The 24,643-nt window shown below is 42.4% G+C and overlaps 2 protein-coding genes across 4 annotated transcripts; both read left to right on the top strand.

The window, feature by feature from the left end:
- LOC8069327 (transcription initiation factor TFIID subunit 1) lies at positions 683 to 18,160 on the top strand. Of its 2 annotated transcripts, XM_002438699.2 has the most exons (22): positions 683 to 950; positions 1,024 to 1,190; positions 1,913 to 2,025; positions 2,605 to 2,667; positions 2,750 to 2,792; positions 2,948 to 3,202; positions 3,777 to 3,889; positions 3,985 to 4,153; positions 4,956 to 5,961; positions 6,772 to 6,974; positions 7,165 to 7,402; positions 8,277 to 8,613; positions 9,622 to 9,828; positions 9,928 to 10,020; positions 11,756 to 11,962; positions 13,070 to 13,273; positions 14,321 to 14,804; positions 14,878 to 15,041; positions 15,154 to 15,273; positions 15,783 to 15,836; positions 15,931 to 16,872; positions 17,306 to 18,160. In XM_002438699.2, the coding sequence occupies exons 2-22, from the start codon at positions 1,139 to 1,141 to the stop codon at positions 17,651 to 17,653; spliced, it is 5,415 nt and encodes a 1,804-aa protein (XP_002438744.1). In that variant the 5' UTR covers positions 683 to 950; positions 1,024 to 1,138; the 3' UTR covers positions 17,654 to 18,160. The 2 variants fall into 2 exon arrangements, with proteins under 2 accessions (XP_002438744.1, XP_021304214.1); XM_021448539.1 differs by lacking the exon at positions 1,024 to 1,190.
- LOC8058410 lies at positions 19,193 to 22,292 on the top strand. Of its 2 annotated transcripts, none has more exons than XM_021450233.1 (9): positions 19,193 to 19,422; positions 19,560 to 19,672; positions 19,804 to 19,994; positions 20,114 to 20,398; positions 20,518 to 20,576; positions 20,719 to 20,755; positions 20,878 to 20,949; positions 21,112 to 21,445; positions 21,548 to 22,292. In XM_021450233.1, the coding sequence occupies exons 1-9, from the start codon at positions 19,287 to 19,289 to the stop codon at positions 21,965 to 21,967; spliced, it is 1,647 nt and encodes a 548-aa protein (XP_021305908.1). In that variant the 5' UTR covers positions 19,193 to 19,286; the 3' UTR covers positions 21,968 to 22,292. The 2 variants fall into 2 exon arrangements, with proteins under 2 accessions (XP_021305908.1, XP_021305907.1); XM_021450232.1 differs by having other exon boundaries at positions 19,557 to 19,672.

Raw genomic sequence — 24,643 nt, 5'->3', positions numbered from 1 at the left:
GTGCATCAGCACACATCATCGTCGTGGTATTGCTAGGAGAAGAAAGTGTTGCTACAAATACAAACCACATGACCACTGGGTTGCACGTTGATTCATGCTTTAGTCTGCAAGGATTTGTCTTGGTCTGCATTGTCTATTTCATATTTGGTCCAATTTTAAATTTTAGGGAGAAATCGAGTTTCATATTTTTTGAGTTAATAAGACAAGTTGTCTATCATTTTTCTTAGGTTAATCAGACTTAAGTATTTTTAAATGCATACTTTTTAGAAAATTGTTTGGATAACTTTTTCTAAGAAAAACATCTCTTTAATTTCTGATGAAGATTAGTTGATCTCTCTAAAATATCGTGTAAGTTTAATTGATTTCCCTTGTGAATGTCGTGGTACCATGTAGGACGGCTAACGTCGGGCTATGTCGGATAAAACCACATTTAAAACCGCCAAAAAAGATAATTTGGATGATTTAAAAAATTAGAGGAGTCTAAAAATCTGGTTTTAGGCAAATCGGGCTTGGAAAATAGTCAAGGGCCCAATTGGATCTTTTCCTTTATATATACGCTCATGGGCTGCCATCGCGCCTGATTTGCCTGATTGTGCTCGTGCATATCCATTATGGGCCGCATTTTTTTTCGGCCCGATCTGGCCCGCCTCTCGGCGCCCGGCACGCGCCGCGGCCGCAGTCGGCGCCCCAGCCCCTCCCTGCCCTCCGCTTTGCTCCCCATCTAGCCCCCCACGACCCTCCTCTCCGCCCGTCCGCCACCGCCACGGCCACCGCCATCGCCGCGCCGCGCCGCCTCTCTCGTCGTCGCCAGAAACGAAGCAGGACGCCCCCGCTACTCCGCTGATCTTGCGCTTGAAGGTCAATCAGTCCGCGGACACAGTTCCCTACGTGCAGAAAATCCTGCGGAGACCTGGCGGAAATCGCCCGGTCTCGGGTCTCCCCGGCCTCTGGTTTGGCCTCGCCCTTTACGCTACACCTTGAGATTTTTTATCCACTCGATCCAACCCGGCCCTGCGATTCTAGATTTTGCGAGCTACGGCGCCGATTAGGAGGGTGCGGCGGCCTAGGGTTTGTAGCTACTGGTGCCGTCGCGGCCTGGGGAGGCGGTAGAGGACAGTGACAGCTGCAGGCTGCAGCCATGAGCGACGGCGAGCTCCATGAAGAGGAGAATCCGACCAACAGTGCCGCAGGTGAGCTCGACGACACCCAGGACTTCATCATAGCCACGTTATGCTTTTGGTTTGGTGTTGGTGCAAGAGCAGATGGGCGGCCCCAGGGGTTGTCAGATAGCTGGTTTCTGATCTGTTGGGTGTGCTATGTTAACTAGTGTATTTGCTGGGCTTTGTGCAACTGTTTGTGGTGCCTGTTTAAATGGGATTTGATAAGCCGATGGCATGCTGTCTGGTGCTATATAGAATTCGATGTTCTTTTTTGCGCGTTTGGAGATTTTAGTTGCGGCAGCTACACGCACCCATGTAAGATGGGGTGGTTGGCATGCTGATCTGCTATGGGCTTGTAATTGTGAAGTTGCAATCTCTAGAGTTGGCTGTGAGAATCATAAAACTGCAAAATGATGTTATGAGTATGAAGATGATTGTCTGAAGGGTTAACTGTTCCATGATGATCTTCTGTATTTTATGTGATGTCTTGAAACTTAATTTGATGAAATGTTGGTTGAAACTAGCATTGAGATTCTCCAAAATACTGAAAACATGTAAACCTCTGTGTGGGAATGCATCATGTCATCATTAACCCCAGATTCTTAGTTTTCCTAACAATTTCCTAAGGTTGCTCCAAAACTGGATTTATTTTAAGCTAAGTACAATTGATGAAATGCTGGTTGAAACTAGCAATGAGTTTGTTTGAATAACCCCACCTTATTTATTAGTGATTACTGTTGTCATCCTTACAGATGACGATGACGACGAGGATTATGAGGAGCCTGGTGGAGGAAATCACTTCTTGGGGTTTATGTTTGGCAATGTAGATGATTCTGGTGACTTAGATGCTGACTATCTTGATGAGGTACAGACTTTTAATATCTGATTTTGTTGGCATGCCAATGTCCTGTTTTTTGTTGTTTTGATTATTTTAATTCACATGTCTGCCTCTAGCAGATGACATGCATCTCTATCTGTTTTTGATCTTAGTGGCTTAGTGCATTCTCAGTTGGTCATGATTTGATACAGATTAACTTCTTTGTTGGTGCTCTTTTTCTTAACATTTTGATCCATATAACTTATATTTTAGGGTGCTCAGTTGCTTTATAGGAACCAGCATTACTAAAAGAACCATATTCCACTGATTAAATTGACTTGATTTGAGTTCTGAAAATGATGAGATAGGGAAAATCAATGCTATGAACCAAAATTTTTCTCAGTCCATGCACTGTAATTTTCTCGTAAGTTGGATATTTTCTGAAGAGTCTTCGTTAGAACTCACTAAATTTTAGCCAGAACAAAGGTTAGTTGCGCAGCCTTAGGGTACTTTTGTTTTATTGTTATCCCATTGAGTATCTGCAGGAAACCAAGTCACTATTTAGTTATGTTTATAATGTAATTTGGATGTTGCATTTCTTTATTACTTTTATTTTACTTAATTCAGGATGCAAAGGAACACCTTTTTGCACTGGCAGATAAGCTTGGTCCATCTCTCAAAGACATTGACGTATGTTATCTTATGCATATAGTTAATTTTACTTACCTATTTCATTACCAAACAAGTTAATACTGTGTTGTTTGCTAATTAGCTAATCAAGTCTTCTCCAGCACCAACTGATCCTTCTGAACAAGGTTAGTGACATGTTACTGTTTTCATATAAGCTGCACCTACAGTTTTGAGAGTCATTCATCAAGCCAACTTTGCCATTGCTTAGGAAGACCTTATTCTTCTTTTCCATGTCAAACTATACACATAATTGATAACACATCTTTTTGCTGTTATGTAGACTATGATGAGAAGGCAGAAGATGCTGTTGATTATGAAGATATTGATGAAGAATATGATGGACCTGAAGTTGAAGCAGCTACAGAGGAAGACAATGTGCTGTCAAAAAAGGATTACTTCTCTTCATCTACAGTGTATGCATCGGTCAATAGTACAGTTTCAGTGTTTGACGATGAGAATTACGATGAGGAAGAAGAACCACCCAGTGAAAAAGAAGAACCTCCTGGTGATAGTGCTGCCCAAAATTTATCTTCAGGTGATACTGGATAACGTGTCTAATGTTTTCAAGTTCCATTTATGTTATGTTCATTCCATTTCTTGCTACTTTCTGGTTCCCATGCTACCCTTGTTATTTGTTCCTTCCATCTAGTGGTTAAACATTTGTAGCTTGACACCTCCTTTTTGGTCTGCATCTGTATTTGTCTTCATATTTGCATGTCCAACTTTCCCCTTCTGGCTTGGGTAAGCGTTGGTGGTAGCGATCAAGTCTGTTCCAGTCTAACTATAATAAAATCTGAACTGAAGACTTGATCATCTTTTTTCACCTTTTTATTTTGTGAACATAGATTCTAGTTTGGCATAAACTTCACTTTTAATTATTGAAGATGAAAACTTGTGAAAATGTTATGCAACCTTTTTGTTCAAACACACTTGATTTTAATTGCTGAGTACATTTTATAAAATAAATAGAGCATTCTTTTGTTTTTTATTGAAACAACTAGAACATTCATCTGTCAGCACTAACACATCAAGTTTCAATCTTTTTATCTATAAATATTTGTTATAGCCAACTGACTTGATTCTCGTTTCTCGTAATCTTTTCAATACAGTTTCTATCGAGCAGGCAGATATGGCAACCTCAAGCGATAACCTTGCCACGGAAAAGCTTGGCTTGTTATCACATCCAGAAGAAAGCATGGACTTTGAATATGAAGATTTGGAGGTATGTGAAGCCTGGACCAAGAAATTAACATTGCATTGTCCTGTATCATATTTATATAATTATAGCACTTTTCTTATTCATCTCTAATTAAGCAGAATGAAAAGGGCACTGGGGAAGGTCATCTTGCGCCTGAAAGTGCGACTTCCCTCCCTGTTTTATGCATAGAGGATGGGAATGCGATCCTGAGGTTCTCTGAAATTTTTGGTATCCAAGAGCCTGTAAGAAAAGTGAAAACAGATCACCACAAACGTCCAGTGAATAAAGGTATTCTGCTTGTTGCAACAAAAAGATCCAAGAAGCACCACCCTCCCCCGTGTATGCATGGTCTTGATAGATAGTTGGTAGCTGGAGGTTGTTACCTGAAAGCAGTTGTTACTGGGAACATAGTTATCCTTACTGCTCATGTATTCAATTTGAGACGAAGAAATTTAACTGCCACTGTCTATGTCAACAGTTTATACCTATAATTTCCAAAAAATCTGATTTCCAATATGTTCGTTCTGTCTAAGGGCAAGTATCTGATTTGATGAAACAGTAGTTCTATAGAAATTGGCTCCTGCCTCTTCTGATTAGGCCTAGTTATTATTACAGTGTTTTGAAACTAAGCCAAAAACAAATGCTGCATGTGAGGTCTAATTCGCCTCATCGTTCGATTACTGTAAAACAATATAGCCTATCAAAAGGGCCAACTATATGGAAAGGCATTCAGGTTGTTGGCTTATTTCTTTCAGGTCTTCTAATTGATTGGTGTTAAGAAAAATTATTAATATGTGAACCTCATCTTCATCTGTATGACTTCTAGTTTGATCTATTGATCCTTTTGCAGCATAACCATTGTTTACAATTGCTTTATTTTTTTGCTGATTTCCACAAAAGGAATGTATTTGATCTTTTTCTTTACTGCTATATGAATGTATATATGTACTTGATTTTCATAACATCAAACTACCACAAGCCTTTGTTGCTCCTATGTGCCGCAAGTCAATAGCTTGTTATCGCAGTTACTCCCGGTCAAAACATTTGAATACATCTAATATCATATTTGTATTGTTGTAATTACTTCCAGAGCTTCATATCACAAATGTTGCTGACAATGTTGAAGAAGATGAGGAACTAATTCTCCGGAGCACTATCCAAAATTTCTCAACATTGAAGCACAACCAGATGAATGAAGATTTTGTTGAGAGTGACAGTGATGAGTCTATTTCTGATGTCACTTTAAGGCTAAAGGATTCATGTCTTTCAGAACAACCAATGAAAGATGCGCATAAGGATATTCGTACTGTCCAGCGATCTCCAATTTGTCCTGATTTTTATCCACTTGAGCATGATGATTGGGAAAATGATATCATTTGGAACAATTCACCAGCAACTGATCAGCAGCCTTATGCAAAAATCTGTGAATCTGAAGAGAGTGTGGACACCCATGGTGAAGACCAGGGTAAGGATTATGGTCAGGTCTCCAGGTGTTGGGATGTACGGAGTAAAAGCAATGGGTCCCCAGTAATTGAAGAGACTTTTGGTTGTACAGAAATGCCTGCTCCAGCTAACTACTGTTCCCCTGGGAAAAGTTTCCCTCCACTGACAAATGAAGATAACTTAGATCACATAACGCCAAATAACTTAGATGATGCAGTTAAAATTGACACCACGATGCGTTTAAATAACCTTAGTTTACTGAATAGGGAATTATTAGAAGGATCATGGTTGGACAACATAATTTGGGATCCTAATGAGGTTACCCCAAAGCCTAAACTGATCTTTGACCTTAAAGATGATCATATGCTTTTTGAGATCCTAGATGAAAAGAATGTGGGTCATATCAGGTCTCATGCTCGTGCTATGATTGTTAGTCAGTCAACCAAGACTTCAACACCAACAGTTGATAATTTTGACAATCAAGCAAAGACATTGAGTGGAAGATTCAACATCTCCAATGACAAGTTTTATTCAAATAGGAAGACTCCACAGCAAGCTAAATCTCATACTAAAAAACGTGCTTTAATGGGCATAAAGGTGGTGCATTCTGCTCCAGCTCATAAGCTGCAAACCATGAAGCCAGTATTGAGCAAGTATGAGGCCTCCATCCCTTCCTGCCAAATTCTGATTATGTGCATCCATGATTTCTCATCTTCTATTGTCTTACAAGCATGTACTCAAATGAATTTGTCATGTTTTCAACTGTTACATTGTTACTTCATTGACGTTAAGAGTGAATAATTTTTTTTTTGGTAACATATTCCTTTTAACTGAATGTTCATTTCATTATGAGCCTTTATCTATATCTAATCAAGAGAACAACTAGCAGTGGTTTGTTGTTCCGAGGAAATATTTCTGTTACTATGAATATTATTTAGCCTGCATGGCTGTTTGATGGAGATAGTTATGCCCCTGTTCAAGATAAAGATAAAGTATAAGACGCATGAGAGTAGGTATTGGAAACATATGCACCAACTCGTTCTTGTTCTCGGAGGTGGAAATTCCGCCATCCCTCAGCTTTCTGTCCGACTGAATCCTCAGTCTTGAGAAATATGAATAAGCTCCCACCTCCCACCAAAGCAAAAGATTTAGTTTTATGTGTGTTCAGAGACTCTTTGTGCACCTGATATTTCCTCTTAACCTATAAAAGAAAACTTTCAGAACTTGAAAGTGTGATCATAGGTTGTTTTTCAAGTCACATTTGGTTAAGTGGAAGCTAAATCTACTGCTTAACGAAAGTGAGATCATAGGTTGTTTTTCAAGTCACATTTTGTTGTCATGCTTATGTCACCCACTGCATCTTTATTTTTTCTTTGCACAGGGAACTGCACTACAGTGTTTATTGATTTTTGGCCAATTCATCTCTATAAATAATAACTTCTCTGATTGTCAACTTTGCGCAGTAAGGAAATTGCAAACTTTCATAGACCAAGAGCTAAGTGGTACCCACATGAAAATAAAATTGCTGCTCAGTTACAAGGAACTGCTTGTAGCCATGGGAGGATGGCTGTTTTACTTATGTCATTGGGAGGAAAAGGAGTCAAGATTTTGGTAAATGCTGAGGACACTCCGGTCTCTATCAAATTAAAAGCATCAAAGAAGTTTGGTTGGTATCCGTTTACTACCCCATTGGTTTTGATTTTTCTTTATTTGGAAAATGTTTGTTATGCTATCTGCTTTTTGTTGAGCAGTTGGTTGCTAATACATGTACTGTGTAATTTAAGGCCCCAAAAGGAAAGACAAATGGTCATTTCCTCCAGTTTAATTAGTTCTCTCACTGCCTTAGCTTTTTGCAGAATTGAAGCCTTCCGAGAAGATCACATTGTTCTGTTCTGGGAAAGAGCTTCAGGATGACATCTCACTAGCGATGCAAAATGTGCGACCAAACTCCATTGTGCATGTTGTTCGCACTGAAGTGTATCTATGGCCAAAAGCACAGAAATTACCTGGTGAGGACAAGCCTCTACGCCCTCCTGGGGCTTTCAGGAAAAAAACTGACTTGTCTGTCAAGGATGGACATGTTTTTTTAATGGAGTAAGTCCAATTTATTCCCCCTTATTGTTTCTTGAAGTATTAATTTCAATGAACTTTAATGTTTGTGACTTTGTATAAGTGCTGATTTTTTGATTGTCAGTTGCTAGTTCAACTAACTGGTATTACATTTTGATGTGGCATGATCTGTTAAGTTGAAATTTGACCATAGATATCTCTTGAATTATGTTGTTATGAGCTACAAAATTGTAACTGTAAGAATGCACATTGAAATGGGGATATTTTTCTACCAGTACATCTCACTGAACTCATATATAGTCGACCGAATTATTATCTAGAAGTTACTTCCTCCATCACATAGCTTTATTGATAGTGTTACGAACTTTGGCCAGAGATTTCTCTTATAATATTTTATTAATAGTTACAAAATCACAATTCTATGTACCTCTGAATACGAATCCAATGATATCAATTTTCTATGATTTGATCACATACCTCGTAGATTCTTATATTAATTTATCGATTAAACTCGAACTTAGACAGTCAAAATATGGCCTATATTTCTGGATGGAGGAATTACAATGTTTGAATTTTTAGATATGTACCTTACACTAATGGAGGGTGTATGTGTGAGGTTGCTTGTTGGGTAGGTATTTGTGCTTGTGATTTGCTTGTCGATATTATGGACTTCCTATCATGGTAGCACATGTGTTAGTGACACATGAATGCAGATACAGTGATTAGAGAGCTCTGATACTTTACAATGATTTTTTTATCCTTTTACCTCTATATTTTGGCCAAGTGCTTATCATTATGTTTATATGTGAAAGACTGTTGGTTATGCACATTGGCAAATTTTGATTATGTTTTTTCCCCACTATAGTAATTCATCTGTCATTTATTGCCCTGAGTGCAGATATTGTGAAGAGAGACCTTTGCTTCTCTCGAATGCTGGAATGGGAGCCCGTCTCTGTACATATTACCAGAAAACTTCCCCTACTGATCAGGCAGCTGCATCACTGCGAAACAACAGTGATGGACTGGGCACAGTGCTTGCAATTGATCCTTCTGACAAATCCCCTTTTCTAGGAGATATACATTCTGGGTCCCACCAATCTTGTCTTGAAACAAACATGTACAGATCACCTGTATTTCCTCATAAGGTTGCACCAACTGATTACTTGTTAGTTCGTTCAGCCAAAGGGGCGCTTTCCCTCCGTCGCATTGACAAGCTATATGCTGTTGGCCAACAAGTAAGCTCTGGTATCTGAAATACTATGTTCTGTATAAGTAGGATGTGCAATGTTTCCAACCCTTTCCTATCTGAAGTTTCTCCTTATATTGTCAAGTATAGGATTCCCTTGCTGAATTCTCTGCTGTGGTGCATTTCCAAGCTTTACACTGCAGACCATGTTCCAAAATATTCATTATTTCATCTTAGGTTGAGCTTTTGCTTTTTCTTTGTGGGACCTTTAGGCTTTACTGATTTAGGCCTTGTTTAGTTCACCCCAAAAACTAAAAACTTTTCAAGATTCCCCGTCACATTGAATCTTGCGGCACATGCATGAAGCATTAAATATAGATGAAAACAAAAACTAATTGCACAGTTTGCTTGTAAATCGTGAGATGAATCTTTTAAGCCTATTTACTCCATGATTGGACAATGTTTGTCAAATAAAAACGAAAGTGCTACAGTATCAAAATCCAAAAACTTTTTGGATCTAAACAAGGCCTTAGTGAACATAGCTGAAACATTGGATATTCCTTTGTTACAGTGGTAGAGATTGCTCTCGTTATGCTTAGCAGGGAAATTCAATTTGTTTTATTGATAGGGGTCTGCTACGAAGTTCAGTAATGTAGTGTGTTGCATGTTTAGAAGCTTCTTTGCTGCAGTTTTAGCATGGCATTGCACTTGTTGAATGACCCTACACATTGGCAGTTTGTTGCCAGCAGGTGAGAACAGAAGTACATGAGAACATCTCAACATGAACGTTACAAATATGACTGGTATATGGTTATTAATTTCTGCATAAAAAGTCTGAAGAAATTATGTTCCATATTCACTTCTTTTGTCAAACAAATGTAACACTCCTTGAGTTCTTTGTTTTGTGTGTCAAGAATACTCCCCGAGTTCTTGTTTCCATTCAATTTCTGCTGTTGTTAGACCAGTACATTGAAAATAAATCATAGTGTTTAGGAGCTGTTCTGTCTTGGAACTTTAACAATTTCATCCATAACTTAATAGTCATGGTTTCCTGCAGGAACCTCATATGGAAGTCTTTTCACCAGGGACTAAGAATGCGCAGACTTATCTTCTGAACCGAGTTCTTGCATATGTTTATCGTGAGTTTCGTGCCAGAGAGAGGCCTGATGGTATTCCTCAGATTCGAGCTGATGAGTTACCCATACAAAGTCCTCTGACAGAAGCTATAGTGAAAAAACGATTGAAGCATTGTGCAGATTTGAAGGTATCTGTCTCTAGTTTCTTTATCTGTACATTTTTATATTTTAACTAATTCTGGACTCTTATTCAACCATATTTAATGCTCTGCTGCACTTCCTTACAGAAAGGACCAAAGGGGCATTTTTTCTGGACACAGAGACCTGATTTCCGAGTTCCATCAGAGGAAGAACTGAGGAGATTATTGACGCCAGAAAGTGTGAGTTTCTGCAAATTATTGTTGCCCTTGTGTCAATCAATTGTTTCTTGATGACAATTTTTTTCCACGAAAGGATGGCAAAAGCTTTGCCACAAATTTTATTAGAAGAAAAAGAAACAAGTATTGGCCCAGTTTTTTTAGGGAAACCGGGCCCAAAAACCCAACAACACCTCCCCCAAACACAACTACTAAAACAACAAAAGAGCAAAAGTTCTCCACGGACAAATTCAACCACTAAGTACCAATGTTTTTGAGGCGCCGCGCCTCCCCTTCACAACGCCTAGGCGACACCATATACACATTGTAAGGCGTAAAGCATGAACAAAAGCAGACATTACCATACAATATTCAGTGCACAAGCAGACATTAACATATAATATTCAGAGCAAAGGGCACCTAGCATGAGCAAAAGCAGAGCACGAGGCATTAATAAATATACTACAATACTCAGAGCATAGACGGGATACCAGGCACTAGGCAGGGGCATACCAGGCGGAGGGAACAGAGAGGAGGCAGGGGCATACTAGGCGGATGACAGACGACCGGCGGAGGCGGAGGCAGAGACATGAGACGAACGGGCAGCTGTGGACAGGGGGACAGCCGACGGCAGACGCGCAGATGCGGATGGCCGATGCCTCCAGCGGCAGAGATGCCAGAGTGGCTCCACGGAAGGTGCGGACGACCAAGCAGAGATTCAGGGGCGGCTCCTCGGAAGGGGTGGCTGGCCGGTGGACTCGAGCTGTTGAGCAGAGGAGCAGCCAAGCAGAGCTCAAGGTCCATCCGCCCCCTTCTCTCTTCCTCTCCCCTCGCCCCCACTCACGGTAAATGCCGCACGCGAATAGCCTATCTAGGTCACGGTTCCCGCGCTAGGAGCGGATGCGCGGTCGATTTCCCGCTGGCTACAGTCATTTTCGTGCCCTTCCCCGCGGCGTGGACACGCGCTCGATTTTCATGCCCTCCCCCTGCTAATTAGTATCTGGCGTCCATGGCAAGGCTATAGGCGTCCGTCTGACGCCTTTGTACGCCTAGGCGACGCCAAATTCGATTAAGCGGACGCCATACGAGTGCAGGTCATGGCGCCCTCGACGCCCAGAGCCTCTACCACGCCTTGTCGCCTAGGCGACGCCTCAAAAACAATGCTAACTGCTCGGAAAGACAATCAATGAGCCAACTAGAAAGAAACAGCCAAACCACTAAACAACTCACACTCCAGCTAAACTGACTAAACAACTATCACAACTAATAACCAAATATCTACCAAGGTAAAATGGCACCTACTTGGACAACAACTATCAGGCTTCAAAGGTCTTGCATGCTGTCTCTCCAAACATTTTCAATGCTCCTTTCACTAAAAACCGGCCAAGTCTTTTGCCAATCGCCAATACAACAACAGAACTGGATGACAAGCTATTCGAAGAAATGCTTTATTTTGCACAGAAATTCTCGTGGAAATGTGAGTGCTTATCACATTGTGCTGGCTATATATGGACCACAAGCACTGGCTATTATGCCAATCCCACATTTCCAAATATATAGGGTGAAATGTTTTTAAAAATTTGGTCATCAGACTATCAGAGTAAGCTGACTGCAAATATTTTTTCTTGTAGAAAGTTCTATATAAAGCAAAAATACCTAAATAATGAAGGTTGCCTTACCTTGTTGCCTTGGTGTCTAATTACAGTTCTCTTTTCAATCCGAAATATCACGATGACTCAACTAAAACATCATTATCCAGGTTTGCTGTTATGAGAGTATGCAAGCTGGTCTTTATCGTCTCAAGCGCTTAGGAATTCTGAAGCTTACTCAGCCTGTTGGACTGGCTTCTGCCATGAATCAGCTTCCTGATGAGGCTATTGAGCTTGCTGCTGCATCACATATCGAGAGGGAACTGCAAATCACTAGCTGGAATCTTACAAGTAATTTTGTTGCTTGTACTAATCAGGTACCTTACTCTTTGTCTCATATATGGTGTTTTACTCAAGTAATCTGATCTGGAACATCACTAGTTTTATTCAATATCAGTTCATTGACCTAAAACCATGTATTGTTCATAAAAACTGCCGAGTGCTACTTGATGTGCTCTATGCTTTAGAGAGACTGCAGATAACCTTCATATTTATTCGTTCTCGATTAATATTGGGAGATAAGGGTCAGTATTTGGTATCAACAGAAAGAAAACTTGTACAGGGTAATTAGTTGTTGATCACATTAGGTCCTGTTGGGTGTACAGGGAATGAGAGCAGGAATGCTGGGAGCCCAGTCCATTTCCTATGATAGTTGATTTACATGGATTGTCCCCCCTCAACCTGTTGGTCTTTGGATGTGACATGGTCCAGAAAACCCAGCCGAGTCCATGGTGATTCCCCTCAGCCCACTGGGATAAATAAGTCTTCGTGGGATGGGTACTTTTGATTCCATTTGGGCTTGAGCTACTGGAGAAGTAATAGAGCTCTAGCGTTACTAGAATTATAAATTAAGCTCTGGAGAAGCCATAGCGATTCCACCTGCTTAAAGGTTGAATAAATTTGTGTCCTGTAGTGAGCCAGATTCAGTTTTCTTGGTGAGGTTTTGAACTTTGGTGATTTTATTAAACTACTATATATATGTTTGGGTGTATAACTGCCAGTTTGCCAATGGTAGGATATATGCTCTCCAATCAACAAACAAACCATCTAATCAGCCGGTTTTGGACCTCCATTGTCCTGTATATCAGAAAGTTGGTGTGCCTAGTACCCAGCAAGATAGATAGGAGGTTAGAGAATTAAGATTAATTCAGCTGAGGTGTGTTAAGAGTGGGAGAAACATGACACTAAGTGGAGGAGATAAGAGAATCAAGGAACTAGAATAATCTGTTTAAACAAATATATTGGTAGTGTTTCTATCCAGGCAAAGTTAAAGGATGGCAGTCCTTGTTTGGTTGGGTTATGTATGCATGTCTTTCTGTGCGTTTTTTTCTAAATGTGAAATGTAATATATGATGCTAATTTTCCTTACTCCCTAGTTTCTTGGTATACATTTTCCTTAATCAAATTTCCTTTGGTGCGTGCAGGACAGAGAAAATATAGAAAGATTAGAAATCACTGGTGTTGGAGATCCATCTGGTCGTGGGTTAGGATTCAGCTATGTGCGAGTAGCACCAAAAGCACCTGCCTCCAATTCAGTGCTCAAGAAGAAGTCAGCTGCTGCAAAGGGTACCACTGTAACTGGGACTGATGCTGATCTCCGCAGGTTGAGCATGGATGCAGCCCGTGAGGTACCATTGTACTAATTTCTGTAATAATAAACATAGGAAACATTGCCTGACTTTGGAGATATTGGCATGCCTAAGGGTGCGTTTCCCAGGCAAGACTGCCTGGCTTGGGCATCGCCCCCTGGCGTCTGATTTCAGGGGCCTGGGGCTAGGATCGATGCCTGGCTGGAATCTTGCCTGGGAGGCTACAAAAAAGCCCTAATATCATTGAACATGCTTCAGTATGAACATATAGAGTCTGTATTAATATTTGATGGTCTTTAGCATTCTTATTTAGGGGATCATTATATTATGCAAGCCACATGTAGGTCCTCTAAACAAGAACACTTGCCTCCATAAAATGAAAACAATTCTCATTTTGCCAGTGCAGTGTTGACTTATACAATAACAGGTGGGACCTACTCCCATACGCCATTGACATACTCAGTGGCATTTTGGCATACTGACTTTCACTCTGTTGAAGCAGACATCTATGATCTCTTTCATTATTGCATTATAGTGTATGAGTGTCTTCTTTTCCTACATTAATTGAAGGGCAAAGCTCCTGGCATTTGTGTTTTAAAACATTATAGTGTATGAGTGATTAAAAAAACTGGACCAACCTAGGAGGAACTAGGTGGCCTTATGTTAACAAGAAAGTAGGCACTCAAATTCATCTCGATGAGGACTTGAACTAGGTGACATTCACACCCTCAACCGAGCTAGGCTGAGCTTCCTGTACTGTATGTGTAATACTTTTGAGAATGAAAATTGTGAATTTTTTTAGGAAACAGAAACTTATTCCAGCCATTGCATAGTTTGCATACAGCCTGGTTCATTGATACATCATATCAGCTTACAGCTGAGAATTTGAAGGAAGCAAACTATAATAGAATATATGGTGTATCATTTGTCATTGATCACAAAGCATATTGCTAAAATCTGCACCCATTCTTGGTGAAAAGGAAATCCATAGTGACCACCTCCAAAGCTTGGCATGTGTTGCATGTCCTTCATGTATTCCACCTTTATACTTTGTTTAGTAAATAATTGATGCACTGCTATATATAGTTGCTGCTGAAATTCGGCGTACCTGAAGAGCAAATTGATAAATTAACAAGGTGGCATCGGATTGCTATGGTGAGGAAGCTATCAAGTGAACAAGCTGCATCGGGAATAACTATTGACGAAATTCCTGTTAGCAAGTTTGCACGTGGACAAAGGATGTCTTTTCTGCAACTTCAGCAGCAAACTAGGGAGAAATGTCAGGAAATTTGGGACAGACAAGTCCAGTCACTTTCAGCTATAGATGGCGATGACAATGGCAGTGACACAGAAGCTAACAGTGATCTAGACTCATTTGCTGGGGATCTTGAGAACTTGCTAGACGCAGAAGAATTTGATGATGAGGATACTAGTACAGCAGACTTGAGAATTGACAAAGCAGATGGAATGAGAGGACTTAAAATGAGAAGGTGCTCTACACATGCCCAAATTAACGAGGAAATTGAAGATGATGAAACAGAAGCCTCTCTGGCAAAGAAACTACTTGAAGGTAGTTATTTTCTTCTATGTTCTTTGCAAAAACAACTGCTGGTGCATACGATTTATGGCCTCTTATTATGCAGATGATGGTAATGATGTGAAGAGGAAAAAGCAGCCTGAGTTGACAAATTGTGGCACCTCTAGTGCCAATAAAATGAAGCAGAGTAAGAGTGGACAAATGATCAAATCATCTGGTTATGCTGGTGCATTAACCCCAAAGGAGAGCACACCAAGAGAAGGAAAAGAGGTATTAGTCTATCTGAGGTTCTGGACCTGGTCTTCATTGTCCTGTCCTTTTGATTTAGTGTTATTCTGGCAGAAACAATCTGTAATGATGTTATTCATCTTACTCCGTGCAGGTTGAAAATTCTTTTGCTGAGGGTGGTTTGCCCTCAAAACTAAAACCAAAGATGGCACTCGATGTAAATGAGATCCTTCTAGTTAAAAAGAAAAGTGTTCTAGGAAAGGATGGACCTAAGGTAAGCCCAGAAAAAGATGACTATGATATGTGAAGTTCTATCCACATGAATATTTTGTGTGTCGACTTGAATCAGCCTTTTTCTCGATTATACTTATTTTAATATTAGACACCTGCACCAGTGCTAAGTGTGAATATAATGTTTTTACTTATATATGATATAATGATATTCGGTACATCAATTATGTTGCACTTGTGGTGTTTTCCTTTCCATCAGGCTTCATGCAGAAGTAGCTGTCTAAGTTGGAAACCAAAATGTATAAGTTTGTTTTTGTAATATGGTGGCAATTTAAGGTATTGCTGCCATTCAGTGCCGCTGGATATTGGTTTGCTATTGTGCCTATAAAAGTATTAGGTTGGAAGGATGCTGCTAAATTTCTAAAATTTGAATACGTGTTGGTTCGATGATTCATAGAGAAGCTTTCTTTCCTCAAACGCACGATACATATAGAAGCTGATCTGGTCTTTGTTATTGTGGGTCTTATGTGTCATGCTTTTCCATATTTTCAGGAGAAGAAACAGGGTGCAAGGGGGGATACTCTTGTATGTGGAGCCTGTGGTCAGGTAGGCTCAGTAAAGCAGCTTCTTGCATGCGCCCTTCTGAAAAATATTATATGTTTCATGACTTATTTTTTTTTGTCTCTTTGTTGTCGTATAGGTTGGGCATATGCGGACTAACAAACTGTGCCCCAAGTATGGGGAGGATCCAGAAATGTCAGAAATGGATGCTAATTCAGTTAAGCCCAACCCTACGGATATAAACCATTTGCAAGCAAAGATACCTAAAAGATTAATAACAAAAGTTTCCTCTGAAGTTACTGAAACTGAAGGGCCAGAAGGTATCGAAAAGACAAAATCTGTCCCAGTAAAATTTAAAGTAGGGGCACCGGATAAATCCTTGGAGAGGAACATGCCACTCTCCGTTTCACTCGTTTCTGATAAACGTGTCATGGATGTTACAGACAGTAGATCTACTGGAAAGGTAAATAAGATAGTGATACCTAATAAGATGAAATCTGATGATTTCCCTCCTGACACTCCAAAGCCATCTGTTGTATTTCGGCCTCCCGCTGAAGAAAAGGATGTACCTCGCAAAAAGATCACCATCAAGCAGCCTAAAGGCATAGACCAGCAAAGACATGTTGAACCTAGGAGTGGTCAGGAGCCCACCAGAAAGATAAGAAAAATTGTAGAATTATCGAGTTTTGAGGATAAAAGTAGAGAGGATGATCATTGGTTTGGTGGGGAACCCAGCCAGATGAATTCCTCACATGAGAGGAGGCTTGGTCTGGATGGAAAAAGAAGCAAAGCCATAGTGCAAAATGACAGATCCTGGAGAGATTTTGAGGAGCAAAGAGAAATGCCACAACCAAGGCTCTTTGATGCTACGATATATGCATCAAGGGAGGAAGATCATCTAAAGTCAAAAAAGAAAAACAAGAAAAAGAAAAAACATGAATTCAAAGATGATGACTTACTTGATCACAGGCCATACAGAAATGACAGAAGGGTACCTGAAAGACATCGAGCAGTAAAACGATCTAGTCCAGCTCATGTGATTGGATATGCATCATCTGCTAAGCGTCGCAGAGGAGGAGAGGTACATTTTCTTAGCTTTCAGCTATATGTATGGCAAGTGATTTGGAAAATGACAATAGGATCGCCTGTGTTAGATGTCTTGCCTCTTGCCTGTTGAGAATATAGCTGTGTGATAAACAGTAAATGGCAAAAGAGAAAATATTATTGAAAAAAACACAAAAGGATTTTGAAACAAGATGGCAAAAGCATGTCTTGTATTTTGAAATGGAGTAAATTTCTGTAGTTTTAGTGTTACTGTCCACCCACTTGTTTTAGTATTTGTACCACTATTTTATAGTTGTTTTGCAACTTTTTCTATACAAACTGATAATTTGATACAGTAGGGTTTGCTAATTGCATTGTGCAACTGTTAAAAGAGAATAAAGTAAATTACACATGGAGGGATTTGTTGGAAATGGAATTCGGGCTTGATTAATTGCTTCCTCGTCATGCAGGTTGAGCTTTCCAACATATTGGAAAAGATAGTTGATCACTTGCGGGGTTTGAGTGGATCACTGCTATTTTTAAAACCAGTGACAAAGAAAGATGCTCCTGATTACCTTGACTACGTACAGCGCCCAATGGATCTTGGTACCATCAGGGACAAGGTGAGAAAGATGGTGTACAGAAACCGTGATGAATTCAGGCACGATGTAGCACAGATACAACTGAACGCACATCTATACAATGATGGTCGCCATCCTCACATCCCTCCGCTTGCTGACGAGCTCATGGAGGTCTGTGATCATCTGCTTGACGAAAGCGCAGATCTGCTCACCGAGGCGGAAGATGCTATTGAATAGCAATATAATAATTAGATTTAGCATGTGGATCTTGCTATATCCTAACATAGATGATGTATTTGCTGATCTGTAGGAGGGAAAAGGTTGTATATTTTTTGGGTCCTAGCAGTGCAATCCCAAAATCCAGCTGTTTTTACCTACTGTTGGTATAGGGTTGGGAGTTAGTGGAAGTACAAAAGATCTAGGTTAGTCACTCAGAGTCCGCTGTAACCAATAGGCCTCATGTTGTAAAAATGTAGAATGTAATCTGTCCATATACATGGCTTATATCGGTCCAATAATCTGATTGTCTTGCAGTATTTGATGTAATATGAATGGCGACCAAGTGCTGCATGAATCAATAGAGTGCAGCACGTGCCTGTGTGCACGCTTTCGAACTTTTCTAGGTCTTATTTCAACCTTACTTCTTATCTGGAGGTGTACGCATTGAACCCTGAACTACAAAGCTGATGGGCAAGTTTCAGTCATGCCGAAATGGCCAAGGTCAGCTCAGGCCTCGAGTCTGAACCATCTGATATAAATACGCAATTAGTTAGTATATAAAATGCATCTATTGGCATCTAACGTGGTGTCATTTTGCTTAACTTGCACGACGTTTAATGATGTGCACTGCTGGCCTTGACTGGGTACTCATGGCGATGTGATCTGGATGTTACCCATGGATGTTAACCTAACCGGGCAACTATTCGTCGTTTTAAACAATGTGCTACGCGTAGTCCCGTGTCTCCTTATTGCACAAAGAGAGATTTTTTAAAAAACTAGAATGATATACACAAACTATTAGAGGATAGACAACCCAGGTATTATTAATGTTCTGTTTGGATCCTCTTATCTAAACTACAGAGCTCTAAAAGCTTTAGAGCACTTTAGCTAGAAGGCTAAAATTTAGAGCTCTAAGTTTAGAGGTGGAAATCCAGGTCCTTAGCTCTAAACTATCAGTAATAACTCCTAAAGGTTCAATTTGAGATGCTCTATGGCAGTTCCACACGGCTAAGGAAAGTTTCAGAAACCTAGATACGTACGATGGCGCTTGGATCGTCTAATCTGGACAAGGAAAGCTAGTCACTTTTTTCTTGGTTATTAAAAAAGCCAGGAGACGAACATCTGGTCTCAACATATTTACATAAATATATAAACAATTGTCTTTTTTTTTTCTTTCTGCAACGGCAGTGACGAAACTGCGAAATGACCTGAATCTTTTAAGCTGAGCTTTTTCGCAGCGCCTCATAATGATACAACCAGTTGCTAACTGTTAGATTTCTTTGCAACTTTCACTTAATCCACTGGTATAGTATTTAGCCCATTATTAATAATATATGATTTATTTGTCTCTCTCATAAATTTTTTTGGTTGTTATGTGTAAGCCGGCAGTCCGTTTTTGTTCTCTTTCTCCTCCGTCTCAGCATTTAGCCAGTTTACGGTCTGCTATTATACTTGCTCTAGCTGTGCATTACTTGGCAACAGATGAAGACCCGGCCAGCACCCAGCAGCGTTTGCATGCCATCTCCCAGACGCACACGGACACGGTCACACCTAACACCTTGTGCCCATGCATCCACCTCTCTGACGACAAAGAAAACATTACAATTTTCGCGCGACCAGTTCGCCGATTGCTGAGTGCATATACTCGGTCATGTGCACATCTCGCAGTTCATTTGATCAGCTCGGTGAGCTTCGCTTGCGTAGGCAGGGCACAGCCATGGGACCGTCTGGCAGAAGCTGGCTCCTCGTCCTCCTCGTCTGTGCAACCCTGTGCGCCCATGTCTCAGGTAGCCTGTTCTTTTTTTTTCACATGAAGAACTTCTTGTGGGAACCAAGATCGGTGAGGTTCCAAGTTTCATTCAAAAAAAAAAGAAAGAAAGATCGGTGAGCTGACACGTAGATGAATCGGCCGTCGTCGCAGCAGCGGCGTCCGACACGACGGTGTTGGCGGCGGAGCGGACGCGGCGGAAGGACCCCCTCGACGGGCTCAGGTACTACACCGGCGGCTGGAACATCAGCAACCGGCACTACCTGGCGGTGAGTTCCTCGTTTCTTGCTGTGGCCTCCGGCCGGCTGCCGCTTGGCGCTTGCCAGTTCAAAGCATGATGCCCGCAGCTGGTGATTCATGGCGTCCCGGGTGAGCGTGACCGGTGTGGTGTCGCGTGCAGTCGGCAGGTTTCAGCGCGGCGCCCGTGTTCGCGTTCGCGGCGCTCTGGTTCGTCGCGGTCGCGGCGGCGGCGCTCGTCGCCTGCTGCTGCAGCTGTTGCTGCCGCGGCGTCGGCAGCAGCAGCTACTCCTACTCGCGCCGGGTGTTCGCGCTCTCGCTCCTGCTCCTGCTCGTCTTCACTGCCGCAGCCGTGTAAGCAAAAGCAACCGATCCTCCTAGCTCCATCAACCAATCAATCGACGCACCTGTGTGCGGTGCGGATAGGCCGGCGGCGATCATGGATCGATGGTGACATGGTGGTGGTGTTGCAGCATCGGGTGCGCGATTCTGTACGACGGGCAGGGCAAGTTCAACGGCAGCACGACGGCGACGCTGGACTACGTGGTGAGCCAGGCCGACGGCGCCGCGGCCACCATGCGCAACTTCACGGGCCTCCTGCAGACGGCGAAGACGGCGGGCGGCGGCGTGGCCTCGCTGCCCGCCGACGTCGCGCGGGGCATCGACGACGTCGCGCGCCGGGTGGACGCGGCCTCCGACGAGCTCACCGCTCGCGCCGCCAGCAACTCCCGCAGGATCCGGACGGCGCTGGACACCATGTACGTGCGGAAAAGCGTCGCCGCTGACTCTGATTCATCGTCTTCCACCTGCATGGTTCATGATTAGTAATACCATCCATTGATTATCTTGATCGGTTTTTTGTCTTACGGGATTGCAGAAAGAAGGTCCTGATCGGCGTCGCGGCCGTGATGCTCGTCCTCGTGTTTCTTGGCTTGGGTGAGGATAAATTGCTCTTACCAAGTCTTAAGAAAGAGAAAAAAATATATATACTAGTTGTATTTACTTGACCTGCTTGAAATTACGACATCATTTATATTTTTCAGATTCTTACGCAATTTCTCCCAACAATTTGTTGCAGTGTTCTCGTTGACCGGGAAGAAGTCGCTTGTGTCCATGTAAGCACACTAGCACAGCATACAGAGAACATGCATGCACATCCAATTCTGACAGTAGTTGATGCAACAGGTTCTTTCAGAGATTATTGGTGTGCTAAGTTTCAGTTTCTGAATTTTGGCAGAGTGGTGTTTCTTGGATGGATGATAATCACTGCGACACTAATACTGTCCGGCACTTTCCTTCTCCTGCACAAGTAAGCTGTTGCCGCCTGTTATGATTGGATTTAGAACGATTCTGAACAAATCTGGATGTTTCTGTTCCAGTTCGTCCAAATTTGAAAAACTCATTTCAAATGCTTAGTACTGTACAAGTTAACAGAGCATACTGCAACCTCTGAATTTGGCCATGTGTTCAGCGTGATAGGGGACACCTGCGTGGCCATGGACGAGTGGGTGGTCCAGCCGCAGGGGCAGAGCCACACCGCGCTGGACGACATCCTCCCCTGCGCCGACGCGGCGGTGACGGCGGAGGCCCTGCGCCGGAGCAAGGAGGTCGACTTCCAGCTCGTCTCCAAGCTCAACGAGCTGGTCTCCAACGTGTCCAACCGCGACGTGCCTGCCCAGGTCGGCCCTCCGCTCTACTACAACCAGTCCGGGCCTCTCGTGCCACTCCTCTGCAGCCCCTACAACTCCGACCTCTCCGACCGACCCTGCGCCGCCGGCGAGGTCACCGCCGACAACGCGCAACAGGTACGTGAGAATTGAGAAGCGCTATCGCCAATTCGCCATGGCGCGTCGTCGTTGGTCGCGTCATGTCTGACGCGCTTTTGCACTGCCGTTTGTTCGCATCAGGTGTGGCAGCGCTACGTGTGCAGCGCGACGGGGTCGTCGGGGCAGGATGTGTGCTCGACGGTGGGCCGCCTGACGCCGGCGATGTACTCCCAGATGGTCACCGTGGCCGGCCTCAGCGACGGGCTGCGCCGGGAGTCCCCCGCCCTGGCCGACATCGCGAGCTGCGCGACCGTGCGGCGCGCGTTCCAGACGGTGAGCCAGCGCGGCTGCCCGCCGCTGCGGCGGGACAGCAGCCGGGTGTACCAGGCGCTGCTCGCGGCGTCGGTGGCCGCGATGCTCGCCGCGGCGGCGTCGGTGGTGCACGCCCGGGAGCGCCGGCGGCGCCGGGAGAGCGAGCGGTTCAAGGTGTCCCCGTACAGGCTCCCCATCGAGGAGAAGGTGCTGCTCAACAGCCCCAGACGGCCATACAGGCGAGTGTAAGCTTTGATCACCAGCAAGACGCCGACGGGTTTCTGCAGCACAGTGACGACGGTGCAGGCCCGGTGTAGGGGGAAAAAATCTGAGAGGAAGGAAATCCGTCTTCTGTATTGGCGTGATATGAACGTGTATTTACGCAGCAGTTTTCGCAGTTGAATTAGTTTGTCTGCCGTCATTCACTAATAATGTTTTTCTTTTATAATAAATCGATTAGAGTATTTTTAGTCATAACTTTTCATATCACTGTACGATAATTCTTTTATAACAATTCAGCGAACAACACTATAGGAGTGTGTGTCCTTCCTTGTACTATGATAATTGCACACTAGTAGTTTTGCGAATAAATTACCATCCTCTTGGATCACACCGCACCAATCTGTGTGTTTGGTAAGATCAGGCTTCATTGTCATGTGGAGAGAGAAAAAAGGACCAGCGTGGATCACACCACGCCGCACTTTAAATCTTAAAGCGTGTTCGTTTGTGTGAAAAGTTATCTTATTTAGTTTCATCCAAAATCTAAAAAGTTTTCAAGATTTTCCATCACATCAAATCTTACGGCACATGTATGAAGCATTAAATATAGATAAAAAAATATAAATAACTACACAGTTTAACTGTAAATCGCGAGATAAATCTTTTGAGCCTAGTTAGTCCATGATTGGATAATAATTATCAAATAAAAAGAAAGTGCTACAGCACCTAAATTTTTTTTTCATTTCGGCAACTGAACATATAGCTAAAAAATATTGTTCGTTAATTTGTTGTGAGAGAAAAACATTGTTAGCCTTTAAACCTTAGCTAGAATCCTAAGTGTCAACAATGACAACGTACCATAATTCTACGAATCCAAGATATATTTTGCCATCATGGCAGGTATGTGAATATCTCGTACCCTTTCATTCCAAATTATAAGTATTTTCAAGTTTGATCAAAATTATAGAGAATAATACTAAGATTTATAATATAAAGTGAGTACACTATGAAAAATATGATTAAAGAAGAATCTAATAATACTTAGTTGATATCATAATAATAAGTATTATATCATATAAATTTAGTTAATTTTAAGATAGTTTGACTCTCTAAAATTTTTAAAATAACTTATGATTTAGTATGGAGGGAGTATATGTTTGCATCTGGCCCACGAATCCAATACCTAAGCAGCTTAGGGCACTCACAATGCAGACTCTATCATAGAGTCTAAAGTTATTTATTACCTCGAACAATGTGGACTTAGAGTTTAAATAAGACTTGGAATCTTATTTTTCCTACCTCTTTCTTCAATAAATATGCTGCTACATCAGTAAAATACCATAAATAACATGTAATTAATTGTCTTGAACTCTATGATAGAGTCTTGCATTGTGAGTGCCCTTACAAGGTCCGATGAGCGAGACGATGAGGTGGGTCCTGTCCTGGCGATGCCGTTAGGGTAGGTCACGCCGGATTGGAGTAATGTGACCTGGTTGGTTCGTAAACTGTACTTCATGATGATGTGCCCCGTGGAGTTCCCGAACGCCGTCACCATCTGGTGCTCTGATGACCTGGTCGATGTGACCCCATTATTGGTGAAGTGAAACTGCTCGCGCGCCGGCCTCCATGGCTAGAATGTTTGCAATCTTACGCCATATACATAGAGTATTAAATATAAATATAAATATAAATATAAATATAAATATAAATATAAATATAAATAAATATACAGTTTAATTATAAGTCGTGAGATAAATTTTTAAGTCTAGTTAGTCTATAATTAGATAATAATTATCAAATAAAAACAAAAATACTATAATATCTATTTTTTTTATTTCAGCAACTGAATAAGGCCTAGGTTGCCGGAGTTGTGGTGGAAAGGAATGCTCAGCGATCGGCCGCACGAGCTCTGCGTGATGACCGGTGGGATCGGAGCTCACATGGCGCGTCGCAGTTGTTCTTGATGTAGCTCGAGCTATACGTGAACGTGGTCTAGCTAGCTCCTTCGCCATCGTGCTTGAGGATCAGCCGTTATAGTTGTTGACGTTAAAGTCTGACGTTGTGGCCATCGAACGTGATGCTCTTGGCAGTGGCGGAGCGTGGAGCCAAACTAAGAGGGGGCAGTTAAGCTATAACTCTGAATAAAGCAGCAACTCAGTTACGCTCAAGGGCAATTAGTGTTAGATAAAAAGCTTGTGATGGCTAGTTCCACTTGGCTCGTTGTATTATTTGTCAAGTGGCTAAGCATTTTGGCTCATTTAAGCTCAACGGTACGGTCGTCGTGCGTGAGAAGCCTGCCACTGAGACCAGAGCTCGGGCAAGGCGTCAATTGCGTCAGAGACCGGGGCTCAGGCCAGTCGCTGATTGCGCTCGAGGCCAGGGCTCGGGCCAGTCGCTACTTGCGCTCGAGGCCAGGGCTCGGGCGAGTTGCTACTTGCGCTCGAGACCAGGGCTCGGACGAGTCACTACTTGCGCTCGAGGCCATGGCTCGAGCGAGTCGCATGTTTAACTTATTGGTCTAGGCATCCCTGCTGAGCCGAGGAGAGGTGGGTGTCGTTTCCATCCTAGAGTCTTGTTTTGCCGTTTTTTCCCCTCTTAATTAGGATATCTCGGTTTATGGTATCTGACAAACAGACACACAACCCCAAAACTCAGTCTCATGATGCGTCTTGCTGCTATATAGTCTAGAAGTAATAGAACGCTGTC

This window comes from Sorghum bicolor, chromosome 10, assembly GCF_000003195.3.
Source record: "Sorghum bicolor cultivar BTx623 chromosome 10, Sorghum_bicolor_NCBIv3, whole genome shotgun sequence".
In the NCBI taxonomy this organism is placed as follows: domain Eukaryota; kingdom Viridiplantae; phylum Streptophyta; class Magnoliopsida; order Poales; family Poaceae; genus Sorghum; species Sorghum bicolor.
This window is presented reverse-complemented; position numbering and strand designations above follow the sequence as displayed.